Here is a 24809-nt window from a genome sequence, read left to right as displayed (position 1 = left end):
GTCTCTGCAGCACAACTCGTCTCTGCAGCACAACTTGTCTCTGCTTGTCAATTTGTCTCTGCTTCTCAACTTGTCTCTGCTTCTCAACTTGTCTCTGCAGCACAACTCGTCTCTGCAGCACAACTCGTCTCTGCAGCACAACTTGTCTCTGCTTGTCAATTTGTCTCTGCAGCACAACTTGTCTCTGCAGCACAACTCGTCTCTGCGCACAACCGATCCTAGTGGATACCTTGTATTCCTTCAACCCACCTCACTTGCAATTGATCATGGCACAGCGCTGAAGAGTAATAGTCTATAATTGCCGCCAGCCCTTTGTGCTGCGAAATATGTCGTTGGAAACCCAGCAATACTTGTACAGAAAGGGAACAATGTCAAATGCACTCTTGAAATGCTCCATAAGAAGAAACGCCCCGAGAGCGCCGTTGAAAACCTCCCCCTTGACCCCGAATCGACGACGTACCACCGCCTATAAGATGACGCAGCGACAACCAGCAGTCGTCTCCTCGCCATCGTCTCTTGTCTTTGCGCTTTTCCCAGTCTTGGCGTTCTCCTCCTCGTCCACCACTTCCTGCGGCTTGATCGTCATGTGCACAACGTTTGGCGCTTCCGTCTGGAAACGGCAGTCTGCAGCATGTTAGCCGACGGTTCGCCGTTTTCCATAGGCGCGCATCTACCTGTCAACGGCGACTTGTCATCCAACATGCGCCCAAAGTGGATCAGCCGTATCGAACTTGGCGAGGTCGGTCTTGGTTCCCATTCTGCCGAATCGGGTTAGCAAACTTGTTCGAGAAGCCGGTGAGGCGGGCGTGGCTGTGTGCAGGTGCGCGTGCCAATGCGATGCGGTCAGGAAACATCATCTGATCTGTGCCATTGCCCAGTCGACAGCGAGTGCGGGCAGGAAGCTGAAGACGCCGTTGCTCGACTTTCCGTGCTTTCCGTGCTTTCCGTGCTTTCCAAGCATATGCGCAAGTCCGAGGCATGATTTCTCCACGTACCTTCTCGCCAGTCTCGCCATATCAACTCCTTCAATGTGTATATGCTGATGTTGTACGGATCCATCTCCTCCACCGTGACGTTGCGCTTCTTCAGGTACTTCTCGTCGATCTTGTACGGATGCCGAGCGCCCGTCGTGAGCAGCAGCATTATGACTACCGTCGGGCCATTGCTGTTGTCCGGATTCGCCGCTGGTCCATCTGTAGAGGGCCCGAGGGCCGCTTCAGTCTCCGTCCGATTCAGCTCGTTGCGGGCTGGGAGCGTTGCCGGCCATGACGCCGCTGGCTGTGTGTTCTGTGACGGGCTAATTTCTCCGATGCTTGTAAACTCTACTGGGGCGATCTGGGGTGCTCCGGAATCCGTCGCGGTGGAAGTCGTGGGCGCAGGTGCGCCGGCTGCTGGTTGAAGCGTCTTCATCTCTACGGCGCTCGAGGATAGTGTGTCGTGGCCAGGGGCGGTTTGCGATGTCTGTGCAGTCGCCTGGGGGATGTTCTGCGCAGTCGTCGACGGCTGGTCCAGTGAAGGAGTCGTCATGGTCGGCCGAAACGACCCTGTCTGCGCAACGTAATCGGAGACAAGGATGGCAAGACCACGATAAGCGAGCGAGAGGTGGCGAAGCGGTGGACAGCGAGGTAAGCGACGTGCGAGAAGTGCGCCACGGCTGCAGCGAGCGTGGGGAGGAAGTGCGGCGGGATTGTAGGTGTGAAGCTGAGCGACAGATGGAGTCGCGGTGCAGTCGCCTGTCTGTGCTCGCGGGCAGACGCCGGTCCCTCCACAATCCAGAATACGGCAAGAGCGATCCGCTGGGCTCCACTATGCCTACCCCAAAGCAAGGCCCGTAGCCGAAACGCCCGTAGCCGAAGGATTGCAAGACTACGAGTACCTATCACGCCGCCGGCCAGATCTGACAGAATACTGCCACATCAGAACGACATGGTCGCTGGCTTCATGAATGCAAATATCGCCGCCTGGCCGCGGGCCCGAATTTGCCCGGCGGCCTTGCGCATGCAATGGCCTCATCCTGGCGCACTCAATAGTTGCCCCTGCATACGCCCCTAATTCGGCCATTGTAGAGCACGGCTGCACGTGCACCGTTAGCATTCACTGATTGCCTTTCTGGGTCGCCGTGTATTGACGTCCTTGACGTCCTTTACGCCCATAGCAACGGAACATCTCGAGGCAATGCCTGCTGAGACATGGGCCTGGTTGTCTTATCCTGGAGTCGTGGCTCGAATCGCATGTGACAGCTTCACGCTTTATATATTGTCCACGTGGGTGCAGCAGTCTCACAGCTATGCCCAACAACCTCACGCAAAGCACTGAATCCCTGTCATTAGTGCGAAAGGGACGACACGTATTTGTCTGCATCTGTAGAGCTAGCAGAGGAGAAAGTGCTGTCTTGTGAAATGTTTGTCATTGCAATCGTTCGTTCAATCGAGCCGTGATCTAGGCCAACGCCGTGCGCATCCGCAAACGCATGAGATGATCGACTCAGAAGTCATCGTCAGATCTTGTGCAGGCTCTGCTGCTTGACACGGTCCTTCCAATGCCATGCATGCCTGCCTCACGGGCAAACCACTTCTCTCTACCAGTTCATCTTCATCTTGTGCTCGATCTCTGTGTGGAAGTCGGGCACCTGGCGAAGCTCGGAGCCTATGATCATCACGTTAGCCAAATACAACCAGAACGACACCGCGGCCGCATCCTGTTCGAACCCAAACGCACCTTTGAAGACATCTTCCCAGCCAATCTCGCAGTCTCGGCCCTCGAGAATATCCTTGTGCACTCCGCTCGAGCCACCGAGCGCAGCCGGCCGCCACTCGCCCGCCGACGCAATCTTGAGCTCCATGCCCCTCCTCACCGGCTCTGCGATGCCGAACTGTCGCCTTAGCATCTCCATCTTCATGCGGTCCTGCGTCTCGCGCCACTGCACGAGGCGGGCCTCGAGGGGATGTGCGGACTGGAGCTCGACCGACTTCGTGGACGAAGGCGCGGCCGATGTTTGTGCGAGGCGGAAACGGAGGTTGTCATGGACACCGGGGGCGGAGGGCGCCGAGGTCTCAAGCTGCGTAGAGGTGGCGTGCGCCTTGGAAGGAACGAAGCGGAGAGCCTGTGTGAGGTTATTAGCGGCGTGTTCGAACATGTAGCTATAGCTGTGCAGCTGTGCCACCATACCATGCTGATCTGTAATGCAGTTGTCGTTTGTTGATGACGAAAGATTTGATGAATGTGGAACGTTACGGTCTTTCGTTCCAGACGTAGGCTATTGTCCCCGGGTTATGGCGGTGGTGATGGTCGAAAGTGGGCTGTCAAGCTGGAGGTGGTGACCTACAGGCCGGTGGGTGACGCGCCTTGCACTAGTGTGGCTCGCGCCAAGCGTTGCGGACTTCACACTTGCGTTGCAGATGCATTCAGACATGAAGTCGGGTTATTTTTGGGATTCTTCGAATCTTTGAATCGTTCATCTACGAGACCTGGAAGCAGGGCCTACAACCCAATCACGCTGCTGAAGGGCTGGTCCCACACGATGCAGGCGACCAACATACTCCCAATGCTTACCGTAGCCGCCATAATAATATTGACGGCATTATTGTCGAGCAAGTCGCTGCCCACTTCCACCCTGCGGCTCTCATGCTGCCCATCAGCAACAGCAGCCTCGTCTGCTCCGGCCTTTTTCATGGTTTCCATTGCCTGTGCCGGATCGAGAGCGCTGCTCTTCGCAATGGCACCTCTGCCTTGTTCGGTTTTGATGACCTTACTCCTCAACTCGGTCCTCTTCTTCAGATGCAGCGGCCCTGCACTGTGGACCAGTACTTTCCTGCCGCCCTCGCCCTCGACGATCCTGCCGGACTTTACATCAACGACACTGGCTTGGAGAAGGGCACCAAGCAGTGAGTCCAGAATGGTGCCACCGATACCAGCGAACGTGAGCGCGAAGGCCATCCTCAAGGTCTCTTGAGAATTCCACTCTCTGCAGAAGGGCAGCATGAGCCACGCCACCAAACACATTGCGAGCGACCCGTATGCGCCGGCTGCGAGTCCCGTGGTGGTCACACCTCCATTTGTGCCCGGAGGAACTGTGCGCCATGGTGCGGTGATGAGGAAGGGCTTCGTCTTGGAGAGAATTCCGAGTTCGGAGGAGAATGTGTCGGCGGCTACGGCTGCGTAGTTTCTGCAGGTCGTCAGCGCAGTACTAAATCTGTGGAGCTGCACTCACGCGATGATGCCCACGACAAGGATGTCGCTCTTCTTCTTGAAACATGTGCCTCCGCGTTCGAGTCTGCCTTCCTTCTGCAACTGCCAGTAGTGCAGCAGGATCAGCACCGAAGCAACCCCCGAGTTGGCAATGACCTGGACATGATTGCGCGCTCCCTCGCCTCCAGATGCACCAGTGGCAGACTGCGTGAGTTTCGCCTTGACGTCGTGTTTGACCTGTGGTAGTCAATGATATGCGCGTGCAGACAATATTCTCATCCTACCTTCGTGACCGCAGTGCCGGCAAGAAAGAACGCCGCTAGCAAGATGAAGAAAGCACCCCAGGGATGTATCGCGTGCACGACTGCTGTCGCGAACGCAGTGGCAATGCCAAACGGCGTCAGAGATTTGTGGGACCAGGCGCGGTAAACGAGCGCAGCTATCAGCGGCGCCGCAATTTCAGGTCTCATGATGAATGCGGGGATGCTATTGTCCGGAGCTCTCGGTGGTGCTGAAACTCGTGGGGTCGAGGTTGACGTCAAGGGTCGCAAATCGACCGAACGCTCAACTGTCGACAGCGTCGCCTAACCCTTGGCATCGACCTCACGCGAATCCTTCGAGATGTTGTCTGTTACTTTGCATCAAGAGTCTGGGGTCGGCACGATACTGCTGCTACATTCGCCACTACTGCGATGCCCAGCCGTATGTCTATATCCAGAGTGGCACGAGATCGCAACACCGCGTCGACATTTGGCGCCTTGCAACAGCGCGTTGCGGCCTCGAGTTGAAGCAGCTCCCAGCTACACAAACGTCGACTTTCAATAACGATGATGACGTCCGGGTAGAGCGATCCATCTACAGTCACCGGTAGCGACGGTGACACCGACTTACTCATCATGCGAAAGGCACTGCACTTCGGTCTCCGCTGAGATGTGTTGCGATTGGTCTGTCGCAGAGTGCTCTTAAACAGGTAAGGTGTGGGACGTTGCGATTGGCTCGCAACATGGCTCGACTAGGTATGGTGCAAAATGATCCTGCACAGCCATACCTGTGATGATGCACGGATGAAAGAGTGTGCTCACCGTGCATGTGTCGAGGGATAGCGATGATGGGATTGGGCAAGCCAGCTACGAAATTTGATTCTTTTGCATCTCAGGCTTATCAAAGCTTCAAGCTCGTGTCTCCACTCGAACTAACCTTCCATGACCAGCTTCGCGGAGATGCAGTGTCGATATAAGATGGACTAAGCTCCCTGTGAAGGTTGTCAGCTACAGACAGCATCATTTGCTGGAATTCCCTATCAGATTCATAACCTCTACAGAGAATACACATGGCTATCTGGCTGTATAGACAGGCACGGGGTGCCATCCGGGGGCACCAAGCAAAGAAAGCAAAGAAAACTGTACCCACCACGGAAGATTCTCATCTCGTGCCAGAGACCCCAGCACCCCAAAAACAATACAAAAGACACGACAGAGGTAATGGCATCGACCTCAGCTCCCCGCGAACAAGCCACAGCAGAACAGACCGCTCGAAAGAAACCTCACAAGCCAAAGAGGACGCTCGCCAACGCAACATCCAGCAGTGGAAACTCCTTATCGGGCTGATTTTGCCCAACTTCCTGGCTGCAGTAGACGTGACCATCGTCGCGCCAGCCATTCCCCTCATCTCATCAGACTTCAGTCCGTCCCCTTCTTTCCGCTCTGTTCAACATCCACTGACAACTTCCAGACCGCCTCTCAGGCAGCTTCAACTGGATCGTTGCCGCCTACACGTTAACATTCACAACCTTTGTTCCTGTCTCGGGTCAGTTTGCGGAGGCATTCGGTCGCCATTCCGCACTGCACTTCCAGATGTTCTGGATCCTGATTGGTAGTGCGTTGTGCGCGGGTGCGCAGTCTTGGGGCATGCTACTTGTGGGTAGAGCGCTGCAGGGCCTGGGTGCTGCGGGGATTATGAACTTGTCGAGGATTATTCTGAGTGATAATGGGGCGACGCTGGCGCAGATCTCGATAAATAACTCGACGCTTTCGCTGATCAGTGGGATTAGGTGAGTTGGCGGCATATTGTTGGTTCGTTACCTTTTGATTAGTACTGACAGTTGAGTAGTTACGGCGTGGGTCCGGTTGTTGGCGGCTACCTTGCAGATGCAAGCTGGCGGTACTGCTTCGTTCTCCCTGTCGGTCTTGCGGCTCTATCTCACGTCCTCATCGTCGTCCTCATGCGCAAAGAGCTGGTCAGGAATAGCGCAGCCCGCACAGTAGGCAACGTCCACTCACGCCGGACGAACTACATCGCAGGTCTCTTGAGTATTGACTGGCTAGGCGTAATCCTCTTCATCGTTGGCATCGGCCTGATCATCCTCGCAGTGCAGTGGGGCGGCACACAATACGCATGGAACTCTGCAGCAATCATTGCCCCAATTGTCGTCGGCAGTATCCTAATCATCGCCTTCTTTGCCCACGAGTACCTTCTCGGCCCCGAACGCTTCACGGCTCGCCTGCTACCGCGCCAGGTCCCAATGATTCCCTCAACCCTCTTCCGCAAAAAAGACACCACCTTACTCATGATCATCAATTTCTCAGCAGGCATCTCACTCGTCAGCGCTTTCTACTTCATCTCGTATTACTGGCAGCTCGCCGAGGGCTACTCGCCATCCAAAGCCGGTGTGCAGCTGCTCTACTACACTCCCGGCCTCGGCGTTGGCGTGTACGCCGCGATGTACCTGTGCAATATCCGGCCTGCACAGACTTTCTTCCCGCTCTTCATTGGATCGATTGTCGAGGGCATTGGTCTTGCGGTACTGACGTACGCCGTGTCAATTAGGCATGGCACGCTGGTCAGTGTCTTCCTTGCTATTTCTGGCGCGGGGACGGGGCTCAGATTCATGCCTGTTGTGCTGCACGCGGCGGGTGTATGGTCCACGCGCATCCCGGCCATGCAATCGGTGCTGTCTTTCATGTTGCCTCTTGGCGAGACAATTGGGATTTCGATAATGGGCGCCGTCTTCACGAACAAGCTGAGTCACAGCATGTCTGAAATACCTGGATCCAGCGGACCTGGTAATCTTGCTACGCTCGATGGCTTGTCGGGACCGGTCAAGGACGCTGTGCAGAACGCTGCGGCTAGGTCGGTCATGTGGGCTCTGATCGCTGTTTTACCTTTCGTTGGTCTGTCGATTGTTGCTTCGGCTTTCCTTGGTAATGTCTGGATTGGCAAGGTTGTGAAAGAGGAGAGAGAGGGACAGAATACGGAACAGGCTACCAAGGGGTATGTCATGTATGGCGTATATCTTCTCGCTCTCTTCCAGGGCGCTTTTGAAGCGAGTAAAAAAGAGTTGGATGTTAACGCAGCGTGTGAAGAGGTCAGGCAGAAGGTACAAGATGTGGAACGCAAAGGGGTGACGGCACCGAGGACTGCTCCTGTAAGATAGGAGAGTCCTTCGTTTTCTTTTGCTGTGAGCTGTACATATCTCGCTCGCATTGCACAGATCATAGCGTTGAGTAATTATGATAGACTTCTTTTTCGAATTCGCATGTCGATGCGAGATGGACATTTCAACTGCTTCCCAAAGGGCATAGTTTGTATTTAATACATCTGAAACAGCGATGGCGTTACCAAACAATTACAATTATACAACTCAGCCAATATGTACAGGGTATATATGGCGTCTAGAGTGTCTATTCTGACTCTAACCATCCGCGATCCTCTACTCGAGGTGAGCAACCTCCGTCTTGTTCTCCAGCGCAAGATTGAACTCCGACGCAGCGTACATGAACGGCCCAGCACCCTTGCCATCGTTCAAACTCAGAGGAACAGTGGTATAGTACTCGTAGCTCGCATCGCCCTTCAAGCTGCCAACCTCCACTGTACCGTTCCAACTCAACGTACCGTTCGTCTCGTAAACAATGAAATCGTTGATCATAAGATCGTACGCCTTGTGGGCCACAGGCAGAAACTCAGCGTCCAGCAGCCCCGTCCTGACACCCTTGAAGTACGCGTACGTGAACATGGCAGTCGCAGACGACTCGATGTAGTTCCCGGCCTTGCCCGCGAGCTCCGGATCCATGAGCAACCACCACCCGCCCTCGGCGTCCTGAGCGTCCTTGACGCCCGATGCCAGCGTGCTCAGGTATGAGGACAGCTTGGCGTACCCAGGGAGCTCCTTGGGGTACACTTGCAGCACCTCGACGAGCGCGACGAAGTACCATCCTACCGCGCGGTTCCAGACGTACGGCGACGCACCCGTCTCGGCGTTCGCCCAGACCGCCTTCTTCAGCTCGTCGTAGCCGTGATAGAGAAGGTTGATTGTGTGGTTGCGTGTGTGCTCCTCGATCAGGTCGAACTGGAGTTCGATATCCTGCCAGGCGGTGATGTTGTCGTTGTCAAAGTAGCTTGTGTACGTTGCGTAGAAGGTATCGGCCATGTAGATGCCGTCGAGCCACATCTGGTCTGCGTAAGTCGGGGCGCGGTGCCAGAAGCCGCCCGTGGGGGTGCGCGGCCACCGGTTCAACTGGTCCCTGTAGCGGTGCGCGGCGATCTCGTACTTGGACTCGTTGCGGCCGCCTTCGTTCCACCAGTGCAGGATGTTGTTACCCATGCGGATATCGTCTAGGGTGTAGTATGTATCGTTGTAGCCGGTGACGGTGCCGTTGGATGAAACGAGAGAGGAGACGGAGCTGCGGGCGTACTCAAGCAGGTCCTCGTTGCTGTTTACGGCAGCGACTTTCTGGATACCCTCGAGTGTGACAGCCGGGACGTAGGTGTGGCGAATGACCTGGTTCTTGGACAAGAACGATGTAGCCATCCACTGGCCATAGGCGGAGGGCTTGGTCTGGTTCCTCGCAGCGAGTGTAGTGCTCGCGCACGAGAGAACGGCCAGGCTGAGATCGGAGAAACGCATCTTGAAACGAGCGGAACTATAGACAGGGAGACTATAGCAGACACAACAAGACCTGGAGAGGATATCGAGGCTTGATGGCAGGGTCGTGGACGCGGTTATATACTCTCCACGCTGGTCTCCAGGATTCCTTCACCATCGGACGAGTTCTGCTGCAATTGTGCCGATTATTGATTTAGCCTTGCGCTTGCATCCTTACAAGTAGTCGGGATCGCCCTTCCTGCCACCAGTTCAAATTTCCGCCACCGGCGATGCGCTTGTTTCTGAACGAAGTCGCATGGAGAGGGAAGGAAAGTGGATACTTTGCCAAGCATGATAAGACTTGGCAAGTTACAATTGACGGAGAAATTGGGGATTGGACCGGACGATAGAGGGGTGTGCTGTGACCAAGACGGCTTCAACGGGGGCTGGCGAACGCTCCACTGACATCTCTGCTCGGATTCGCTTCGCATGAGATCGTACCTGCAGCAGATTAACAACTTCGTTGTCACGAAGTCGGTGGAACCTGTGTTTCGAAACGAAGAGGTTAAGCACGCTTGATGCAGCTTGATGACGGGCCGCCTCCACGGACCCCTTGCCCCATCTCAGCCCCGCCGTCCAATCTGAACTGTTTCACACCACACCCAGCGTAGCATGGCGCCACATATTCCCGTCGACGAATCATCTTTACCCGCCGTATTTCAGGCCAAGTGGAAATGCAACCCCGATCCTTCTGCACTGCCGTTCCCGCACGACAATCCGCCATTCGCACTCACTGCGATCGACTGGCAGCAACTCGGTCTTACGGATGACGAGTACACGCCGCACTCGTGGAAAAATCTGCAGCACCTGATTAAGAGGCGCCAGCTGGATGAGCTCAAGAGGTGGCCTAGTCAATTGAAGGCGTATCTAGCCTGGACGGCGCATGTGAAGAGCAAGTATGGGAGCGCGACTACGTATCTGCTTATGCAGCGGCTGGATTGGGAGCCTGTCGATGGTCCATCAGGAGCAATGGCGTTCAACGTGAAGAACGTTGTGCCGTTTGCTGATCCGGAGGATTTTACTATCCTCAGAAACGACTGGCCGTATGGACACGAGGAGGGCATTCGTCATGTTTGTGTCTGGTTGAAGCAGCGTTTGCCTGTTGACGAGCAAGGTGCTCTGTCGGATGAGGGGAGGAGAATGGTCGAGGAGTTTGTCGAGAAAGAGTTCCGGACTAAGGGTGGAGAGAAGGAGAGAGACAGCAAGATTCTCTGGTTCAAGAACACGACAAACTTGCAAAGCGTCCGGAGTCTCGAGCACCTGCATGTCTTGGTGAGGGATGTTGATCAGGACATGCTGCAGCGGTGGCTGGTCTGAGTCTGTGCAGATCATTCGTCCCTTACATTGCTGATGTAGCATCAGACCTTAAGAGCAATTCATCATAGTGAAGATCATCAACAATCGTTTCAACCATCACTGAAGCAGTCTTTGTGTGTCTTCAGCATTCGTATGGATCGAGATGTCACGCTCGGTCCGGGTGACAGCCAGACTACCGCGGCTGCACTGTCGCAAACAGTTCCTTGCATGTCAATGCGACCATCAGTCAGTTGCTGCACCGAACTGTAGGAAGAGGCTGCCGCCACAGAAATGTCTCCGAGTCCTGCACTATTTGCGCTGCTTCCACCTTTACCTTCGACTTCCATCTACCTTCACCTGTATCCACAGGATGGCCTGTCTTGCGCTGTATATAAGAGCTCCGTTGGATACGTTGTGGCTTGTTCCTCTTCACCACGCAACTTTCCTCATCCTTGGCCTACCGCTCATGTAATCGTCACGTCCTACACATCGACCAATATGCCGGACGAGAGAAAGACCGGACAGCCCGCATCCGATACAGCCAAGCCTCCCGCAGATGACAAGAACCGCAAGATCGCCGAGCTTGAGGCCGGCCTTGCAGAAAGAGGTGGCAGACTGAGTTGAAGGAAGCTAAGGAGCAGTTCATCATCGAGATTTGGGCAAATGAGGTCAGGCTCCAGCAGTACACATCGGTCTTTTGGGGCATTTATTGAGAAAGCTGTCGCCAACGCATCCGTACATCTTTATGCTCAGCGACGAGCTCACGACGCTCTTTTCAACTTAGCTGTTAGTGTAAGTGGCTGGGAGGTTGAGCTCAAGGACGGCCGAAAGAAGGTCACTTTCTCGCGAGACGAGGTCGAAGAGGCGAAGGGCTGGATCAACGCGATCGCAGATCAAGACGCGGTGTACATGTTTGACCTTGTGCTGGAGATCTGTGCGAGAACGCGATGCATTGGGATCATCGCGTCCCTCAAGAGTTCATCATCGAGCTTTAAGTCATCGCAACTGATAAGATGGAGCTCGTGATCCAGATCGGAAAGCGTTATGCTACCATAACGTAGTTTACAAGCGAGTCGCCAGTACCGGTACAAGCGATTCGCCAGCCCCACCAACTTTCTCATCTTTCTGACTTTGACGCGTAATGGCTCCACGCCGCGTTACCCAAACTGCTTCAAACGAAGCATATACGGTGTCTGTGCTCGTGATGCCCGGATTCGCGTGATGCCCTGCCAACACCAACGTACCACTTTTTGTACGCGCGATAACTTAGCAACCATGAGTTCAATCAAGTCAGCAGTTGCCGCAATTAATGCGCTAAAGCCAAGAGAAGAGTTCTCTTACACTAAAATAGCAGAGAGGTTTAGTGTTAATTGTTTAACGTTGAGCTAAAAGCACAAGCATCTTTAAGTACCCCACAACACTAAGACTATTAACTAACAGAAGCTCACCTAACAACAAGAGAAGGAGCTTGTAAAGTATATACAAGAGCTTACTGCTAGTCATATACCTCTTACACGCAAAATAATACAGAGTTTCGCGTCATTAGTAGCCTTAGAGCTAGTTAGTAAGAGCTAGGTTACGCACTTTATTAACAACTATTTAATCCACCTTGTCTCCCACTACTTAGCAGATAGAGACGCTAATTGCTAGTTTATACAGCAAATACAAGCTCTACTTTAACTTCTTACAGTTAAAATTAGCTTATATATGTAAAGATAGTAGGGGAAGGACTAGACTACTTTCTTCCTAGTCTAGAAGGACCTAGACAAATCTAGACTAGCTTTGTCTAAATAGGAAGCGTATAGCCTAATAGAGGTAAGGTAGGGTTATGTAATATAATAGACAAGTTATTATATTAGATACTAGGTGTAAAGGTCTACACTCTAAAGCTAAAGAAGAGCTAGAGCTAGCCGGTTACATTAGCTTAGCCGGCTTGGCTTAAGCTGGATATATATTATCTACGCAGTTACATCGGGAAAAGTTTTTCCGTTGTCGAAATCGGGAAATCGTGGCATTGTACTGTGGGCAACAGTAGGACTTGTAGGCCTACAACAGCCATTCAATGTGCATTCAATGTCTAGCCAATTTTGAGCCAACAGCTCTAATGGTCCTAACGGCTGCAATGGCCACAACAACTCCTAATCCTGCTACAATAGTAGCTCTGCTTAATAAACTATACTTTTATTATATTAATATACTACTAAGTCTCCTCTTTAAAATAAGCTATTAAACAACATTATAGGCCTAGTAATAGAATAGTTATTAAGCGTAGAAGGTTTTAAGCTTAATGTTCCTTGCCAAGACACTAAGTTAAGATTCTTCGCTAGGGCTCTAGCAGCCTGAATGTTAGAAAATATAAGAATATTATTTAAGAATAGTAGGTAAACCAAGAATTTTACGCCTGGGCCTGCCTGTTCTGCAAGCTCCTGTTGCGCTGCCGCTGTGTGTGTGTATGTGTGTGTGTGTTGGTCAGCAGGTGCTATGCTGCATGCTGTTGCAGCTGCTATGTTGTGTGCGGGCGCAGCTGCAGCTGCCATGATGTGCTGTCGCAACTTCAAAACACAAACCTTCAACAAACAAACCTTCAACGCTCTATAACTCGCGTTGTAGTAGGCCTACAACAAAATTTTTTGCTCATTTTGAAGCTACAATTTCGCTCTATCTGTACGTGAAATTTCGCAATTTTTGAATATTTAATGCTAGTGCTAGCACTAAGGGTAGCCATGCAACGACGTTGCAACGTTGTTTTGAGTTTGTTGAATATGGGCACTCAGTGTTTTGGCTGTTAGCAACGTTGGCGCGAAATTGGGGCCGTTGGGCGCAAATTGGGGCTGTTGGGGCCGTTGAACGGCCGTTGCACGACCATGCCACGACTGTCAGCAACGGCCGGTCTAGGCCGGATTTCGAAAAACTTTTCCCGATGTAACTAGGCGTCTAGTTAACTTGTGCATGCTTTTAGCAAAAGTTGTTAGGAAGTAGATATCCTTTATTAGCCTTTGGCTAGACTACTACACTAGGTAGAGATTCCTAGGCTAGGTACAGAGCGAACAGAGGGGGGAGAGCTAGAGGTATTTATGCTTCCTCTCCTCTGTCTGTATTTCTAAGCAGAACGTTCTAGACTCCTCTAGGTAGGTCTACTTTGTAATCTATGCTTAGTATTGCTGCGTATGCAAGCAAGATTACATAGGTGTATGCGTAATTGTATACGTCAGCATCTTACAGAGTAGGCTACTCTATTTGTAAGCAGAGGGTCTAGAACATTTCTAGTTACTAAAAATAGAGAATAGCATATCTTAAGAACAAGAGGAGATACAGGCTTTGTAATCACACCATTCTAATCCTCTCTTCTTAGAGATTACAATAACAATGCTTAGGTAAGCATAGTGCTATACCTAAGAAGGAAATACGCTAGAGAAAGATTATAAGAACAAAGTCTTATAACTTTACAAGATTATCCTCTTTGTACTAGTTTAAGAGGTAGTTGTAGCCCTAGAAGATAGTAAAGGGTAGAATAGCCTACCCTTTAGTATTAATGCCCTTAATAACTGTTGTCTACTCCTAATTGCCTAGTGTAACAACGCTCTACGAACAGTGACCCGATACCACTAGGATACAGTTCTAGCAACTCATGACCATGGCCCTTGTTGCATAGCATAAGCTTACACCAAACTGCTATTAAACCTTTATATATAAGGAGCAAGGAACTGTAGCAATATAGAGTAGCTTTTCTATATCTTTTTGTACAAGACCTATAGGTGTAGAGTATATATCCTAGTGTTCTTATCATCCTAGCACTCCTATATGCCTCGTAGCGGATTCACACCTATTCGAGATATCTCTCTTCTTGCCTGCGTCGTTACACCTAGCTAGACCTGCTTTAGTTGTCCTTGTCTTTCTAAGGCTGTAACAACTGTTCTATTGGATATCTAGCCTATTATAAAGCCTGTCTTATTGAAGTTGTACATGTTCTTATCCTAGATGCTATACTTAGCTTTAATATTAGCTACTAGGCTAAACTAGCCCTAAATTATCTTAGGATCTTTGCAGAGGGCTCTCTTGTAGTTATAGTTGCAATTAAACTTTACTTTATGCTCTAGTTAGCACTTAACAAATGTACTAGGCTAGTTTAGGCTAATATGGCCTAGACTGCGCTTAGCGCGCAAAGAATTAGCCATATCAGCCACAGCTGCTAGCCAAGGGGAAAATCCTTGCGCGTCTAGCTCAAGTATATAATTAATAATCACCTGCTCCTTAGTATTAGTTAGGCTCTGTAATTTAGGCATAGAATTAACTTGTAAAGGTTGTCTAGCGCGTTAGTCGCTTAGTGTCTGTAGGGGAGCTCTATAGATAGCTGCAGCGCGCTGTAGAGAGAGAGTCGCGTCTTGCTTAAGAGCTTGAAGCGCAAGCTGTATCTGAGCTTCTTTTAACGCGTCTGACTGGGGTTTGTGGAGAGGCATTGGTGTAGTAAGGGTGTTTTGGTAGGGTCTTGGCAAAAGTATCTGACTCGCCCGTGTGTCCGACTCGCCCGTGGGGTACGTTACTCTGCGCATCTTTACTGCATGTTCGCGCGTTGTGTCCTGTCTCGCTACATGTGCCACAGCGTCTAGAAGACTGAGTGCTCCTATCAACACGCAACCTCTTCTTTGCCTTCTTCCCATCACTACAGGCCTCAAACTCCTTTAGAGTAGTTAGCTGCACTCCCTCAGCAAAGATTAGAGTCCCCTCTTGCTGTAACGTAGATTATCACCAAGCCGGCCATATCACCAAACCGGCCACTTTCTCTTGGCACAACTACCTTTTACCCTAACACAACATGCCTTAACAACAACAACTTTAGAATACTACTAGAGAAGGTAGAGTTATCCTTACTATCTAGGCCTTCTATACTAGCTAATTTTGTAGTATCTATAGCGCGGCTAGAGAGTTGAACATACCTTATTAGTAGGTATTAAATTGCCTTTGCAATATTACGTTTTTACTAGACATACACACTAACTGCTAGAAACCTACTTTACTAGAGAAGCAAACAATTATCTAGTATATACTTAACCTTAATTTGCAAGGATTTGCGCCCTAGCTATATAAGGTGGTAGATATAGCTAATAAGATACTTAGTGTGCGTAGTGAAGAGCCTGTTAGCAAACTATAGGCTAGCAGGCTTATAACGCGTTTAGACAAGCTTAAAATAGCCTTTAATTAAGCTAAGGATAGACAGAGGATACTACAGGAAGATCCTAAGATAATTAGTATATAGTTTAAGCTAGTAGAGGATACTAAAGTTAAGTATAGTGTTTGTAATAATAACATGCACAACTTTAATAAAACTAGATTCTAGATAGGTGTTGCTTTATCTACAAAGGTTGTAATAGACTTAGAGAGACGTGCTTAGCTAGAGCTTGTTTAGCCAGGCAATTGCGAGTAGGTTACTGTTATCTAGAGCATCTGCGCTGCTAGGTATGCAACCCCACCTTTCATCATCTACAAAGGACGCATCTACATCTCTGCTTAGTATAAGGAGACAGATATACCCTACAATTAGAAGCTCTTAGTCTCTAAGAAAAGTTAGACAAATAATAAACTTAGCCTTAAGTAGTTAAAGCACTTTAATGCGCATAAAAAGACGCGTTAGGTAAGAGTATACAGGTTACTTATCTTAGATAGCTATAGGAGCTATCTTAACTAGGAGTTTAAGGACTATTACCTAGAGAACTAAATCCTTACTCTCTATATACTACCTTACTTATTATACATCCTCTAGCTACTTAATATAGTCTATTTCTTGCTGTTAAAGTATAAGTACTTATAATATATTTAAGACTTAGCATGCTAATATATTATTTATATTAATAAGGAAGGCTTCCTACTAGCCTTTAGGGATATGTTCCTTAATATATTTATAAAGGTTAACTACTAAAAGGCCTTTAAGGTATTAGGGCTTGTTCCTACTAATATATAGGTAGTGTTAGATTACCTTAAAGTACAGCTGCATACCCTACTAGCAGTACCTCTACCTAAAACACTGTAGCAATCTAAGACACTAAGCAATATATACAAGTTTAGGTCTTAATTAAAGCTTATAAGTAACTCCTTCTAATAATTACTAAGTATAGTGTAAGAAGGGTTCTTAAAGCTTGTAAAAGGGGCTAAAGAGATACTACACAAAAATGTTTTTATTAGGGCACATGTGTGAGAGCCTAAAAAGTAATTAGTAGTAATGACTAAGAGAAAATTGCGTAAGAGAAAGTAGATTTAGCATAGTAGCACACTTAAGTATAGCCTAGCAGCATTGCGGGTAGCTGCTAAGGCGTCTGTAGCAGCTTAGCTATCTAAGAAGACTTAGGGTAGAGGTAGTAAACTAGGAGCTTAGTTAACTGTTTAGCGCTGTAGGAACTACAGCAAGACTAGACACAACACACAAACGTGCTAGGAGGGTGTAGAAATATCTTCTTAATCTAATATAAGTACACAGTATGCTAGATTACTATTTAATAGTAAGTAGTTATAGTTATAGTAACTTGTGTTAGTTGTGCTAAGAGAAAATGGCTAGTTTATTGATATGGCTGGCTTGGTGATAATCTACGTTATACGTTAGTTGCGCTATTCTAGTTGCAGCAGTAAGACTCTTAATTATTAGATGCTTGTACTGTGAGCCAGAGTAACGTACCCCACGGGCGAGTCGGACACACGGGCGAGTTGGACACTTTTGTCAAGACCCTACTAAAACACCCTTACTACACTAATGCCTCTCTACAAACGCTAGTTAGACGCGTTAAAAGAAGCTTAGATACAGCTTGCGCTTCAAGCTCTTAAACAAGACGCGACTCTCTCTCTATGGCGCGCTGCAGCTATCTATAGAGCTCCCCTACAGACACTAAGCGACTGACGCGCTGGACGACCTTCATAAGTTAATTCTATGCCTAAATTACAGAGCCTAACTAATACTAAGGAGCAGGTGATTGTTAATTATATACTTGAGCTAGACGCGCGAGGATTTTCCCCTTGGCTAGCAGCTGTGGCTGATATGGCTAATTCTTTGCGCGCTGAGCGCAGTCTGGGCCATGTTGGCCTAAACTGTAACGGTCTAGACTCTAAAGCTAAAGAAGAGCTAGAGATAGCCGGTTACATTAGCTTAGCCGGCTTGGCTTAAGCTGGATATATATTATCTACGCAGTTAACTAGGCGTCTAGTTAACTTGTGCATGCTTTTTAGCAAAAGTTGTTAGGAAGTTGTCACACAATCAAGCACCTCAATTGAGGGTGTGGAGCTTGCCGGCCCGGATAAACCGGGACGAGCACCTCTGGGTCTAAACCAGAAGCTCGTTTCATCCGTTCTTTGTTAACGAGCTACTAGATAATCGGCCAACTGCTTGCTTATCTCAGATCATGTGATCTACACATATTTCCTATGTATATAAACCTTACTTTCGTGATAGGATAGATAGCCACTGATCAAATACTTTCGATCACCTGAGTATAGTCCCACAGGCTCCGTGACAGAAGTAGATATCCTTTATTGGCCTTTGGCCAGACTGCTACATAAACTGTCCTAGTAGTACGTTTGTTAAGCGCCAACCAGAGCTCAAAGTGAAGTTTAATCGCAAGTATGACTACAAGAGAGCCCTCTGCGAGGATCCTAAGATAATCTAGGGCTGGTTTGGCCTGGTAGCTAATATTAAAGCCAAGTATGGCATCCAGGATAACAACACGTACAACTTCAATAAGACAGGCTTTATAATAGGCTAGATATCTACTAGAGTAGTTGTTACAGCTTTAGAGAGACAAGGACAGCTAAAGCAGGTCTAGCTAGGCAATTAGGAGTAGACAATAGTTATTAAGGGCATTAATGCTAAAGGGTAGGCTATTCTACCCTTTATTATCTTCTAGGGCCACAATTACCTCTTAAACTAGTATAAAGAGGATAATCTGCCCTATAATTAGGTTATTATAGTCTCTAAGAATAGCTAGACTACTAATAGACTTAGTCTTAACTAGTTAAAGCACTTTAATGTGTATATAAAGAAGTGTACTGTTAGTAGCTACTATCTACTAGTTATTAATAGTTACAAGAGCTACAACTTACTAGATTTCTAGGAATACTACAGGGATAATAAGATTTTTACTATATATATGCCTCTGCACTTATTGCATCTCCTGCAGCCACTTAATATAGGCTGTTTTGCCCCTCTAAAGAAGGCGTATAGGTGCTAAGCTAAAGACCTTATATATAACTAGATTAACTACATTATAAAGCTTAAGTTCCTGCTATACTTTAAAGTAGCCTATAATGCTATATTTACCTTAAGCAATATCTTAGGAGGGTTCTAAGGCACTAAACTAGTCCCCTTTAACCTAGAATAGGTTATAATAGGGCTTAATATAAAGCTGCGCACTCTATTACTATAACTCCCTAATAATAATAAGCCCTAGCAGTTGTAAACCCCTAGCAATACCCTAGAACTTTAGTCGCAATTAACTCTAATTTAAGAGAAGTATAAGAAGCAGCAGGGTAGCTTACCTAATTCTGTGCTGAGCGCGCTTGAGCACTACGCAAAGGGGGGAGCAATTCTATCGCACAAGCTAGTTTTAGCGCAACAGGAGAACGCTGAGCTTCACGCAGCTCTAGCAGCTGCCACAGAACGTAAATTGCGCAAAAGAAAGTAAATCTAGAAGGAAGGGACCCTTACAGTTAAGGAAGGGCAGTAGATAGCAGCTCTAAAGGAGTTTAGGGCACATAGTAATAGAAAGAAGTTAAAGAAGTAGGTGCACGCTAAAGTAGGTAAGCCCTCCTAACAACGCTGTAGATGGTGTAATTAGACTAGACACAACGCGCGAACGTGCAAGAATAATGTAGAAGTAGTCTCTAAATAATATTCTAAGCTGTACTGCACCTTGCAGCGCTAGAGTGTGGTGTTTTGGGCCATAATAGGGTGAGGTTTAGTAGGGTCTTGGCAAAAGTGTCTGACTCGCCCGTGTGTCCGACTCGCCCGTGGGGTACGTTATGTGCTTAACAAGATCTTGGGTGGTATAATAATTTATTAATAATTGTGACAATGTGCCAGGTTCTTGTATTGTGAGCCAGAGTATGTGCTGACTGCTACGGGATTGAAGGGGGCGGGAATTGGCGCTGTTCGCGGCCGCCTATGTGAGGGCCAATCAGGAGTTGCCAGGTCTAGCTCAATCGACCTGGCAACTCCTGATTGGCTGCGCGACAGGTCCCTGCTCGATTGCGCAGATCCGACCTCTCGCCGCTCGCTCTTATCTGACAACTGTAAGGATCACAAGATTGTACCTCTATGCATGCCTGCGCACTTGTCGCACCTCCTGCAGCCACTTGACGTGGGTTGTTTTGCCCCTCTGAAGAGGGCGTATGGGGTTAAGGTTAATCAGCTTATACACAACCAGATTAACCACATCACAAAGCAGGAGTTCCTGCCATGCTTTAAAGCAGCTTACAAGAAAGCCATTACCCCTAGCAATATCTAGGGAGGGTTCTAAGGGGCTGGATTAGTCCCTTTTAACCTAGAACAGGTTATATTAACCCTTAATGTAAAGCTGCAGACGCTATCACCACCACTCCCTACTAACAACATACCCTAGCAATACCCTAGAACTTTAGTCGCAATTAACTTTAGTTTAAGAGAAGTATAAGAAGGAGCAGGGCAGCTTACCAAATTCTGTGCTAAGCGCGCTTGAGCACTACGCAAAGGGAGGAGCAATTCTATTGCACAAGCTAGTTTTAGCACAACAAGAGAACGCTAAGCTTCACGCAGCTCTAGCAGCTGCTACAGAACGTAAATCGCGCAAAAGAACGCGTGTCTAAGCAGGGGGAAGCCTTACAGTTAAGGAAGGCCAGCGGTTGACTGCCCTGAAGGAGTTTGGCGCGCGTAGTGATGGAAAGAAGGGCAAGAAGCAGGTGCGCGCTAAAGGAGGTGAACCATCCTAACAACGCTGTAGACAGTGCGGAGAGGGTAGGCACAACACGCAAACATGTAAGAATAAAGTAGAAGAGGTCTCTAAATAATATTACAGCTTATTTTGCCTTATGCAGTGCCAGTTTGTAGTGTTTTAGGCTATAATAGGGTGAGTTTTGGTGGGGTCTTGGCAAAAGTGCGCCGCTCGCCCGTGTGCGCCGCTCGCCCGTGAGGTACGTTATGTTACCCTAACGTATTCCACAGGCGAGCGCCGCACACGGGCGAGCGCCGCACCCCACCAAACTTGCGCACCTCTCTCATCTCAACGTACAATGGCTCAACGCAGCGCTGCTCTATTAGCTTCAAATGAAGCAGACGTTCAGCTTGCTATCTCCTCTATCAGTTCCCATCAAATACAGAGCAATCGCAGGGCTGCTACTATCTTTAGCGTGTCTGAACGAACAATCCGCCGCCGACGCGCTGGTATACCTGCCCGACGCGATTGCCAGCCCAACTTAAAGAAGCTCACTGAGCCAGAGGAGCAGGTGATTATCCGCTATATATTGGATCTAGACCAACGTGGATTTGCGCCTACTTGCGCAGCTGTACGTGATATGGCTGATAAGCTGCTCGCTGCGCGCGGCAGAGGACGCGTAGGAGTTAACTGGCCATCTACCTTTGTCAAGCGTACAGACAGTCTCACAACGCGTTTCAATCAAGCGTACAATAGACAGAGAGCTCTATGCAAGGATCTAGCCCTAATTAGTTAGTAGTTTGAGCTTGTAGAGCAGACAAAGGCCAGGTACAGCATCTGTGATGATAACGTCTACAACTTTAACAAGGCAGGCTTTATAATAGGCAAGATCACAACTTAGCTTGTTGTGATAGGGCCAGAGAGGAGAGGTCGGTCAAAGGCTATTCAGCCAGGCAATTGCAAGTAGGTGACGTTGATTGCTGCGATCAACGCTGCTGGCTGGTCAGTACTACCGTTCCTCATCTTCGCTGGCCAGTATCATCTATCTGCCTAGTATGAGGAAGCAGAGATCCCACGCGACTGGGTGATCGCAGTTAGCGAAAATGGCTGGACAAATAACGAGCTAGGAGTAAAGTGGCTAAAGCACTTCAATGCTTACATGTACAAAGACTCACGTTGTTGGTGCGCGTCGCCTGCTTGTCCTTGATGGCCATGAGAGCCACCACTCTCTTGAGTTTCAAGAGCTCTGCAAGGAGAACAATATCTACACACTCTGCATGCCGCCTCACTCATCTCATCTACTTCAGCCTCTTGATATTGGCTGCTTCTCGCCGTTGAAGCGCGCGTACAGCTGTGAGGTTGAGAGCCTGATCCGCCACCACATTAACCACATCACTAAGCTTGAGTTTCTGCCAGCGTTTAAGGCAGCCTTTACACGATCGTTTACGCCAGACAATATCTGCTCAGCGTTTAGAGGCGCAGGCCTGGTTCCTCTCCAGGCAGACGTTGTTCTATCAAAGCTTGATGTGCAGCTGCGTACGACTACTCCAGTTGCTCTGCCAGAGGCCCTCTGGGAGGCTCGTACACCAAGCAACGTACGCGAGCTTGAGGCTCAATCAACGTTGATACGTGATCGCGTGCGCTGGCACAAGAGCTCATCACCTGCCTCAATTATTGAAGCAATTAACCAGCTTAAGAAGGGCGCTGAGGTGATAATGCTCTCAGCTGAGCTGATGCGTGATCGGATCACCAGCCTTGAGAGAGCCAATGAGGCAGCGTCAGCACGCAAACAGCGTAAGAAAAAGCGTATACAGCAGAGTGGGGTCTTAACAAAGGGAGCTGGAGAGGATCTACTCGCTCAACGTGAGGCTGACCAGCAGATTGCTCGTGAGCAGCGTCAAGGAGGAGATCAATCAGGCCTTAGCCGCCAGGCTCTAGCGCCCTGCAGGAGGTGCAGAGAGACTGGCCATAATTCACGTACGTGCAAAGTAGATACTTAAGATACTGCTTTATCTACTCTATTAACATATATAACGTAGATTATCACCAAGCCAGCCATATCACCAAACCAGCTATTTTCTCTTAGCACGACTATAACGGTTTTCGAAATACCATGTAACGTGCACGGCCTCGTTGTGCACCGCGGCGCGTGATGCACCAACATTACTTTTTGTACCCCAAAACAAGTAAGATTATTAAGCAACACCACAACGCTGCTATTACAAGATAATTTAGTGGATTACTAAATAGACTTTTGCAAAACTTTTAGCTACCACAGTTTTCTAGGAGGACGCGTGGTGCGGCCAGTAGATGCCATGGTAGGTGGTAGTGGTGAGGGCGACCTGTGAGGCACCCGCTAACTACGCACAGCACTACCACCACAATTCTTTGTTACTTTTAACTAAGATTTCTGTGAGGCCTTGCTCTTAGCCTGTTTAGGCAATTAAGTACTTTTTTTTGCGTTGCTCTTGTGCTTTGCCTCCTCTTTACAAGCCTCAGTTTAAGCGCGCTTCGCAGCCTGTGCCTTAGCAGTCAATACCTTCTTCTTCTCTCGCTCTACACGCTTATCCTCCTTCTCCTTTGCTTGAATAATCTTCTTCTGGTGTTAAAGCTCCTTCTTAGTAGCTTTTGCTGCCTCTGCAGCGCGCTCAAGGTCCTCTTTTGCCTAGAGTTCTTGCTTTGCGCGCTTAATGCGTGAAGGACTCTAGAGAACTGCACCACTACCCTTATTACTATTAATAGGTTGCAAAGGTAGTACCTTCTGCTTCCTCTTCTTATTCTTATTAGCCTTTAGAGCCTCTTCTAGGCCATCAACCCTAGCCTCTAAGATCTCTAATTGCACGTGGAGTTGGTGAAGGGCTTAATTAACTGCCTCAGCAGCACTAGGTACATTATCTTCTCTTGCACGCTTAAGAAGCCGCAACGTCTTGCGCCAACTAGGTGATTCTGGTGCAGGCTGAAGCTGAGTAGGCTCTAGGGTTGTGCTGGGCGACTTTGGTGTTGGGTTTCTGAACTTCTTGAGCACGACGTTGGCATCTGGTGGGTGAATCCCAGTGCACTTGAAGGCCTGTACAACAAGGTCTTTAGTGAAGGTCTTCTTCCACGCTGCCCAAAAAAGCGGGAAGAAGTCAGCCTGAGCCACAGGTACCTACCCCTTGGTGGTGTGGCCGCGATGAAGGAGCTCATCAGAGTAGTGCTGCGCCAACGGCCTGTAGCACGCCACATCAAGCGGCTGAAGCGCGTGAGTAGCATGCGGAGGGAATATAAGTAGCAGAATCTTGTTGGCATGAGCGTATTCAATAAAGGCCTGCGTGACGTGGCTGCCGTGGCCATCAAGGATCAAGAGTCTGTACTTCCCTCGCGCCCTCACTCTTGTATGGCAATCAAACACTTGCTTGAGCCAGGCAACACCAAGAGCATCGTTCGTCCAGCCATTTACTGAGGTACTAAAGTGTATATTGTGTTTTTTGGCCTTAACGCGCTGCACCTAGCTCTCTTGCATCTGGAGAGACGATAAAGGATAAATAACTGCAGGCAGCAACGTAAAATTATCAGCTCCTATTGCTCCTACCACTGTCACCTACTTCCTGTTGCTATCATGAGATGCTAGCTTGTATTTCTGGAGTCTAAAGAGCTGCTTATTGAAGATTCTGACGCCCTTGCTTATCACTCTAATCATGAATCCCTTCTCATCCATATTGTACGTGTTCTCTGGCTGTATTGAATGCTGCTCAATAGTACTGTGCAGCAGATCAAAGTATGAGCGAAAGGAATTGTATGAAGCAGCGTCGTGGCGCTGCTTTTCCATAGGCGCGCTCCAGGCTGTGAGAAGGTTGTCAGGGTAGCGATGAAGGAAGCGCGTGACCTATCAATTAGAGGGCTCCTACTTGCACAACAACTTGATTATTCTAACAAGAATCTTTCTTGTAGGCATAAGGTGTCTCTCTGTAAGCAATTTAATGTACTGCATAACCTCTACTTCATTGCGTGGGTAGAGAACTATCTAGTGTTCTGCCTTAGCTTTACGCGACGCGCATTTGCCCTTGTGCCTGCAGATTAATGTTGTGTGACAACAACTGTGTTTTTTAGCAAGCTTTCTGTACAAAAAGTCTTTAGTAGGGCCTAAAGTATTTAGCTCTGCAAGGGCTTCTTCCAGCGGCATCGTGGTGTTGAGTTATAGGGGGTTACAAAGTACGCGTCAATGTTGATGTTGGTGCATTACGCGCCGCGGTGCACAACGAGGCCGTGCACGCTACATCACGTGCAGTGGCGAGGGGTATTCTTAGAACTTCAACGCATCACCCATAGGCTAATTCTGAGTGTATTTTGATGATTGCAGCTGTTTTCTTAACCTTCTATACACGTTTAATTTATTCATGAAGCTGTATCGCGACTCTTGCGACTGTTTTCTGGTGTTGTTGGGGCAGAGACTCCGCGTGGCAACCAACCCATGATGCGCGTCAACGGCAAACGTTTACCCGCCACCACGCAGCAAGCTGTAGTAGAGCATATAGCTGCTG

At 48.9% G+C, this 24809-nt stretch overlaps 7 protein-coding genes across 7 annotated transcripts; 2 read left to right on the top strand and 5 right to left on the bottom strand.

The window, feature by feature from the left end:
- Positions 1-466: 466 nt before the first annotated feature.
- On the bottom strand, positions 467-1527 carry M421DRAFT_99300 (uncharacterized protein; the record flags this gene model as incomplete). The annotated part of the gene is made up of 3 exons (XM_033598735.1): positions 467-624; positions 675-758; positions 996-1527. The coding sequence occupies 3 exons, from the start codon at positions 1525-1527 to the stop codon at positions 467-469; spliced, it is 774 nt and encodes a 257-aa protein (XP_033450913.1).
- Positions 1528-2341: 814 nt separating this feature from the next.
- On the bottom strand, positions 2342-3308 carry M421DRAFT_418146 (proteasome maturation factor UMP1). The gene is made up of 3 exons (XM_033591687.1): positions 3169-3308; positions 2719-3103; positions 2342-2646 (listed from the first exon to the last, which is right to left on the bottom strand). Exons 1-3 carry the CDS (start codon positions 3169-3171, stop codon positions 2579-2581), a joined length of 456 nt encoding a protein of 151 aa, XP_033450912.1. The 5' UTR covers positions 3172-3308; the 3' UTR covers positions 2342-2578.
- A 107-nt stretch (positions 3309-3415) lies between these two features.
- Positions 3416-4711, bottom strand: M421DRAFT_418145 (uncharacterized protein). The gene is made up of 3 exons (XM_033591686.1): positions 4473-4711; positions 4211-4425; positions 3416-4165 (listed from the first exon to the last, which is right to left on the bottom strand). Exons 1-3 carry the CDS (start codon positions 4656-4658, stop codon positions 3481-3483), a joined length of 1086 nt encoding a protein of 361 aa, XP_033450911.1. The 5' UTR covers positions 4659-4711; the 3' UTR covers positions 3416-3480.
- An 807-nt stretch (positions 4712-5518) lies between these two features.
- On the top strand, positions 5519-7621 carry M421DRAFT_57566 (MFS general substrate transporter; the record flags this gene model as incomplete). Its single annotated transcript, XM_033595516.1, has 3 exons — positions 5519-5870; positions 5920-6238; positions 6298-7621. The coding sequence occupies 3 exons, from the start codon at positions 5519-5521 to the stop codon at positions 7619-7621; spliced, it is 1995 nt and encodes a 664-aa protein (XP_033450910.1).
- A 138-nt stretch (positions 7622-7759) lies between these two features.
- Positions 7760-9173, bottom strand: M421DRAFT_355803 (glycoside hydrolase family 105 protein). The gene has a single exon (XM_033589615.1). The coding sequence runs from the start codon at positions 9089-9091 to the stop codon at positions 7898-7900; it is 1194 nt and encodes a 397-aa protein (XP_033450909.1). The 5' UTR covers positions 9092-9173; the 3' UTR covers positions 7760-7897.
- A 513-nt stretch (positions 9174-9686) lies between these two features.
- On the top strand, positions 9687-10520 carry M421DRAFT_418142 (uncharacterized protein). The gene has a single exon (XM_033591685.1). The coding sequence runs from the start codon at positions 9722-9724 to the stop codon at positions 10424-10426; it is 705 nt and encodes a 234-aa protein (XP_033450908.1). The 5' UTR covers positions 9687-9721; the 3' UTR covers positions 10427-10520.
- A 13713-nt stretch (positions 10521-24233) lies between these two features.
- Positions 24234-24456, bottom strand: M421DRAFT_418136 (uncharacterized protein). The gene has a single exon (XM_033591684.1). The coding sequence runs from the start codon at positions 24449-24451 to the stop codon at positions 24293-24295; it is 159 nt and encodes a 52-aa protein (XP_033450907.1). The 5' UTR covers positions 24452-24456; the 3' UTR covers positions 24234-24292.
- Positions 24457-24809: the final 353 nt, after the last annotated feature.

The sequence above is a fragment of the Didymella exigua genome, assembly GCF_010094145.1.
Source record: "Didymella exigua CBS 183.55 unplaced genomic scaffold M421scaffold_7, whole genome shotgun sequence".
NCBI lineage: Eukaryota > Fungi > Ascomycota > Dothideomycetes > Pleosporales > Didymellaceae > Didymella > Didymella exigua.
Note: the sequence above shows the minus strand (reverse complement) of the source record. Positions and strands in the feature narration are given on the sequence as shown.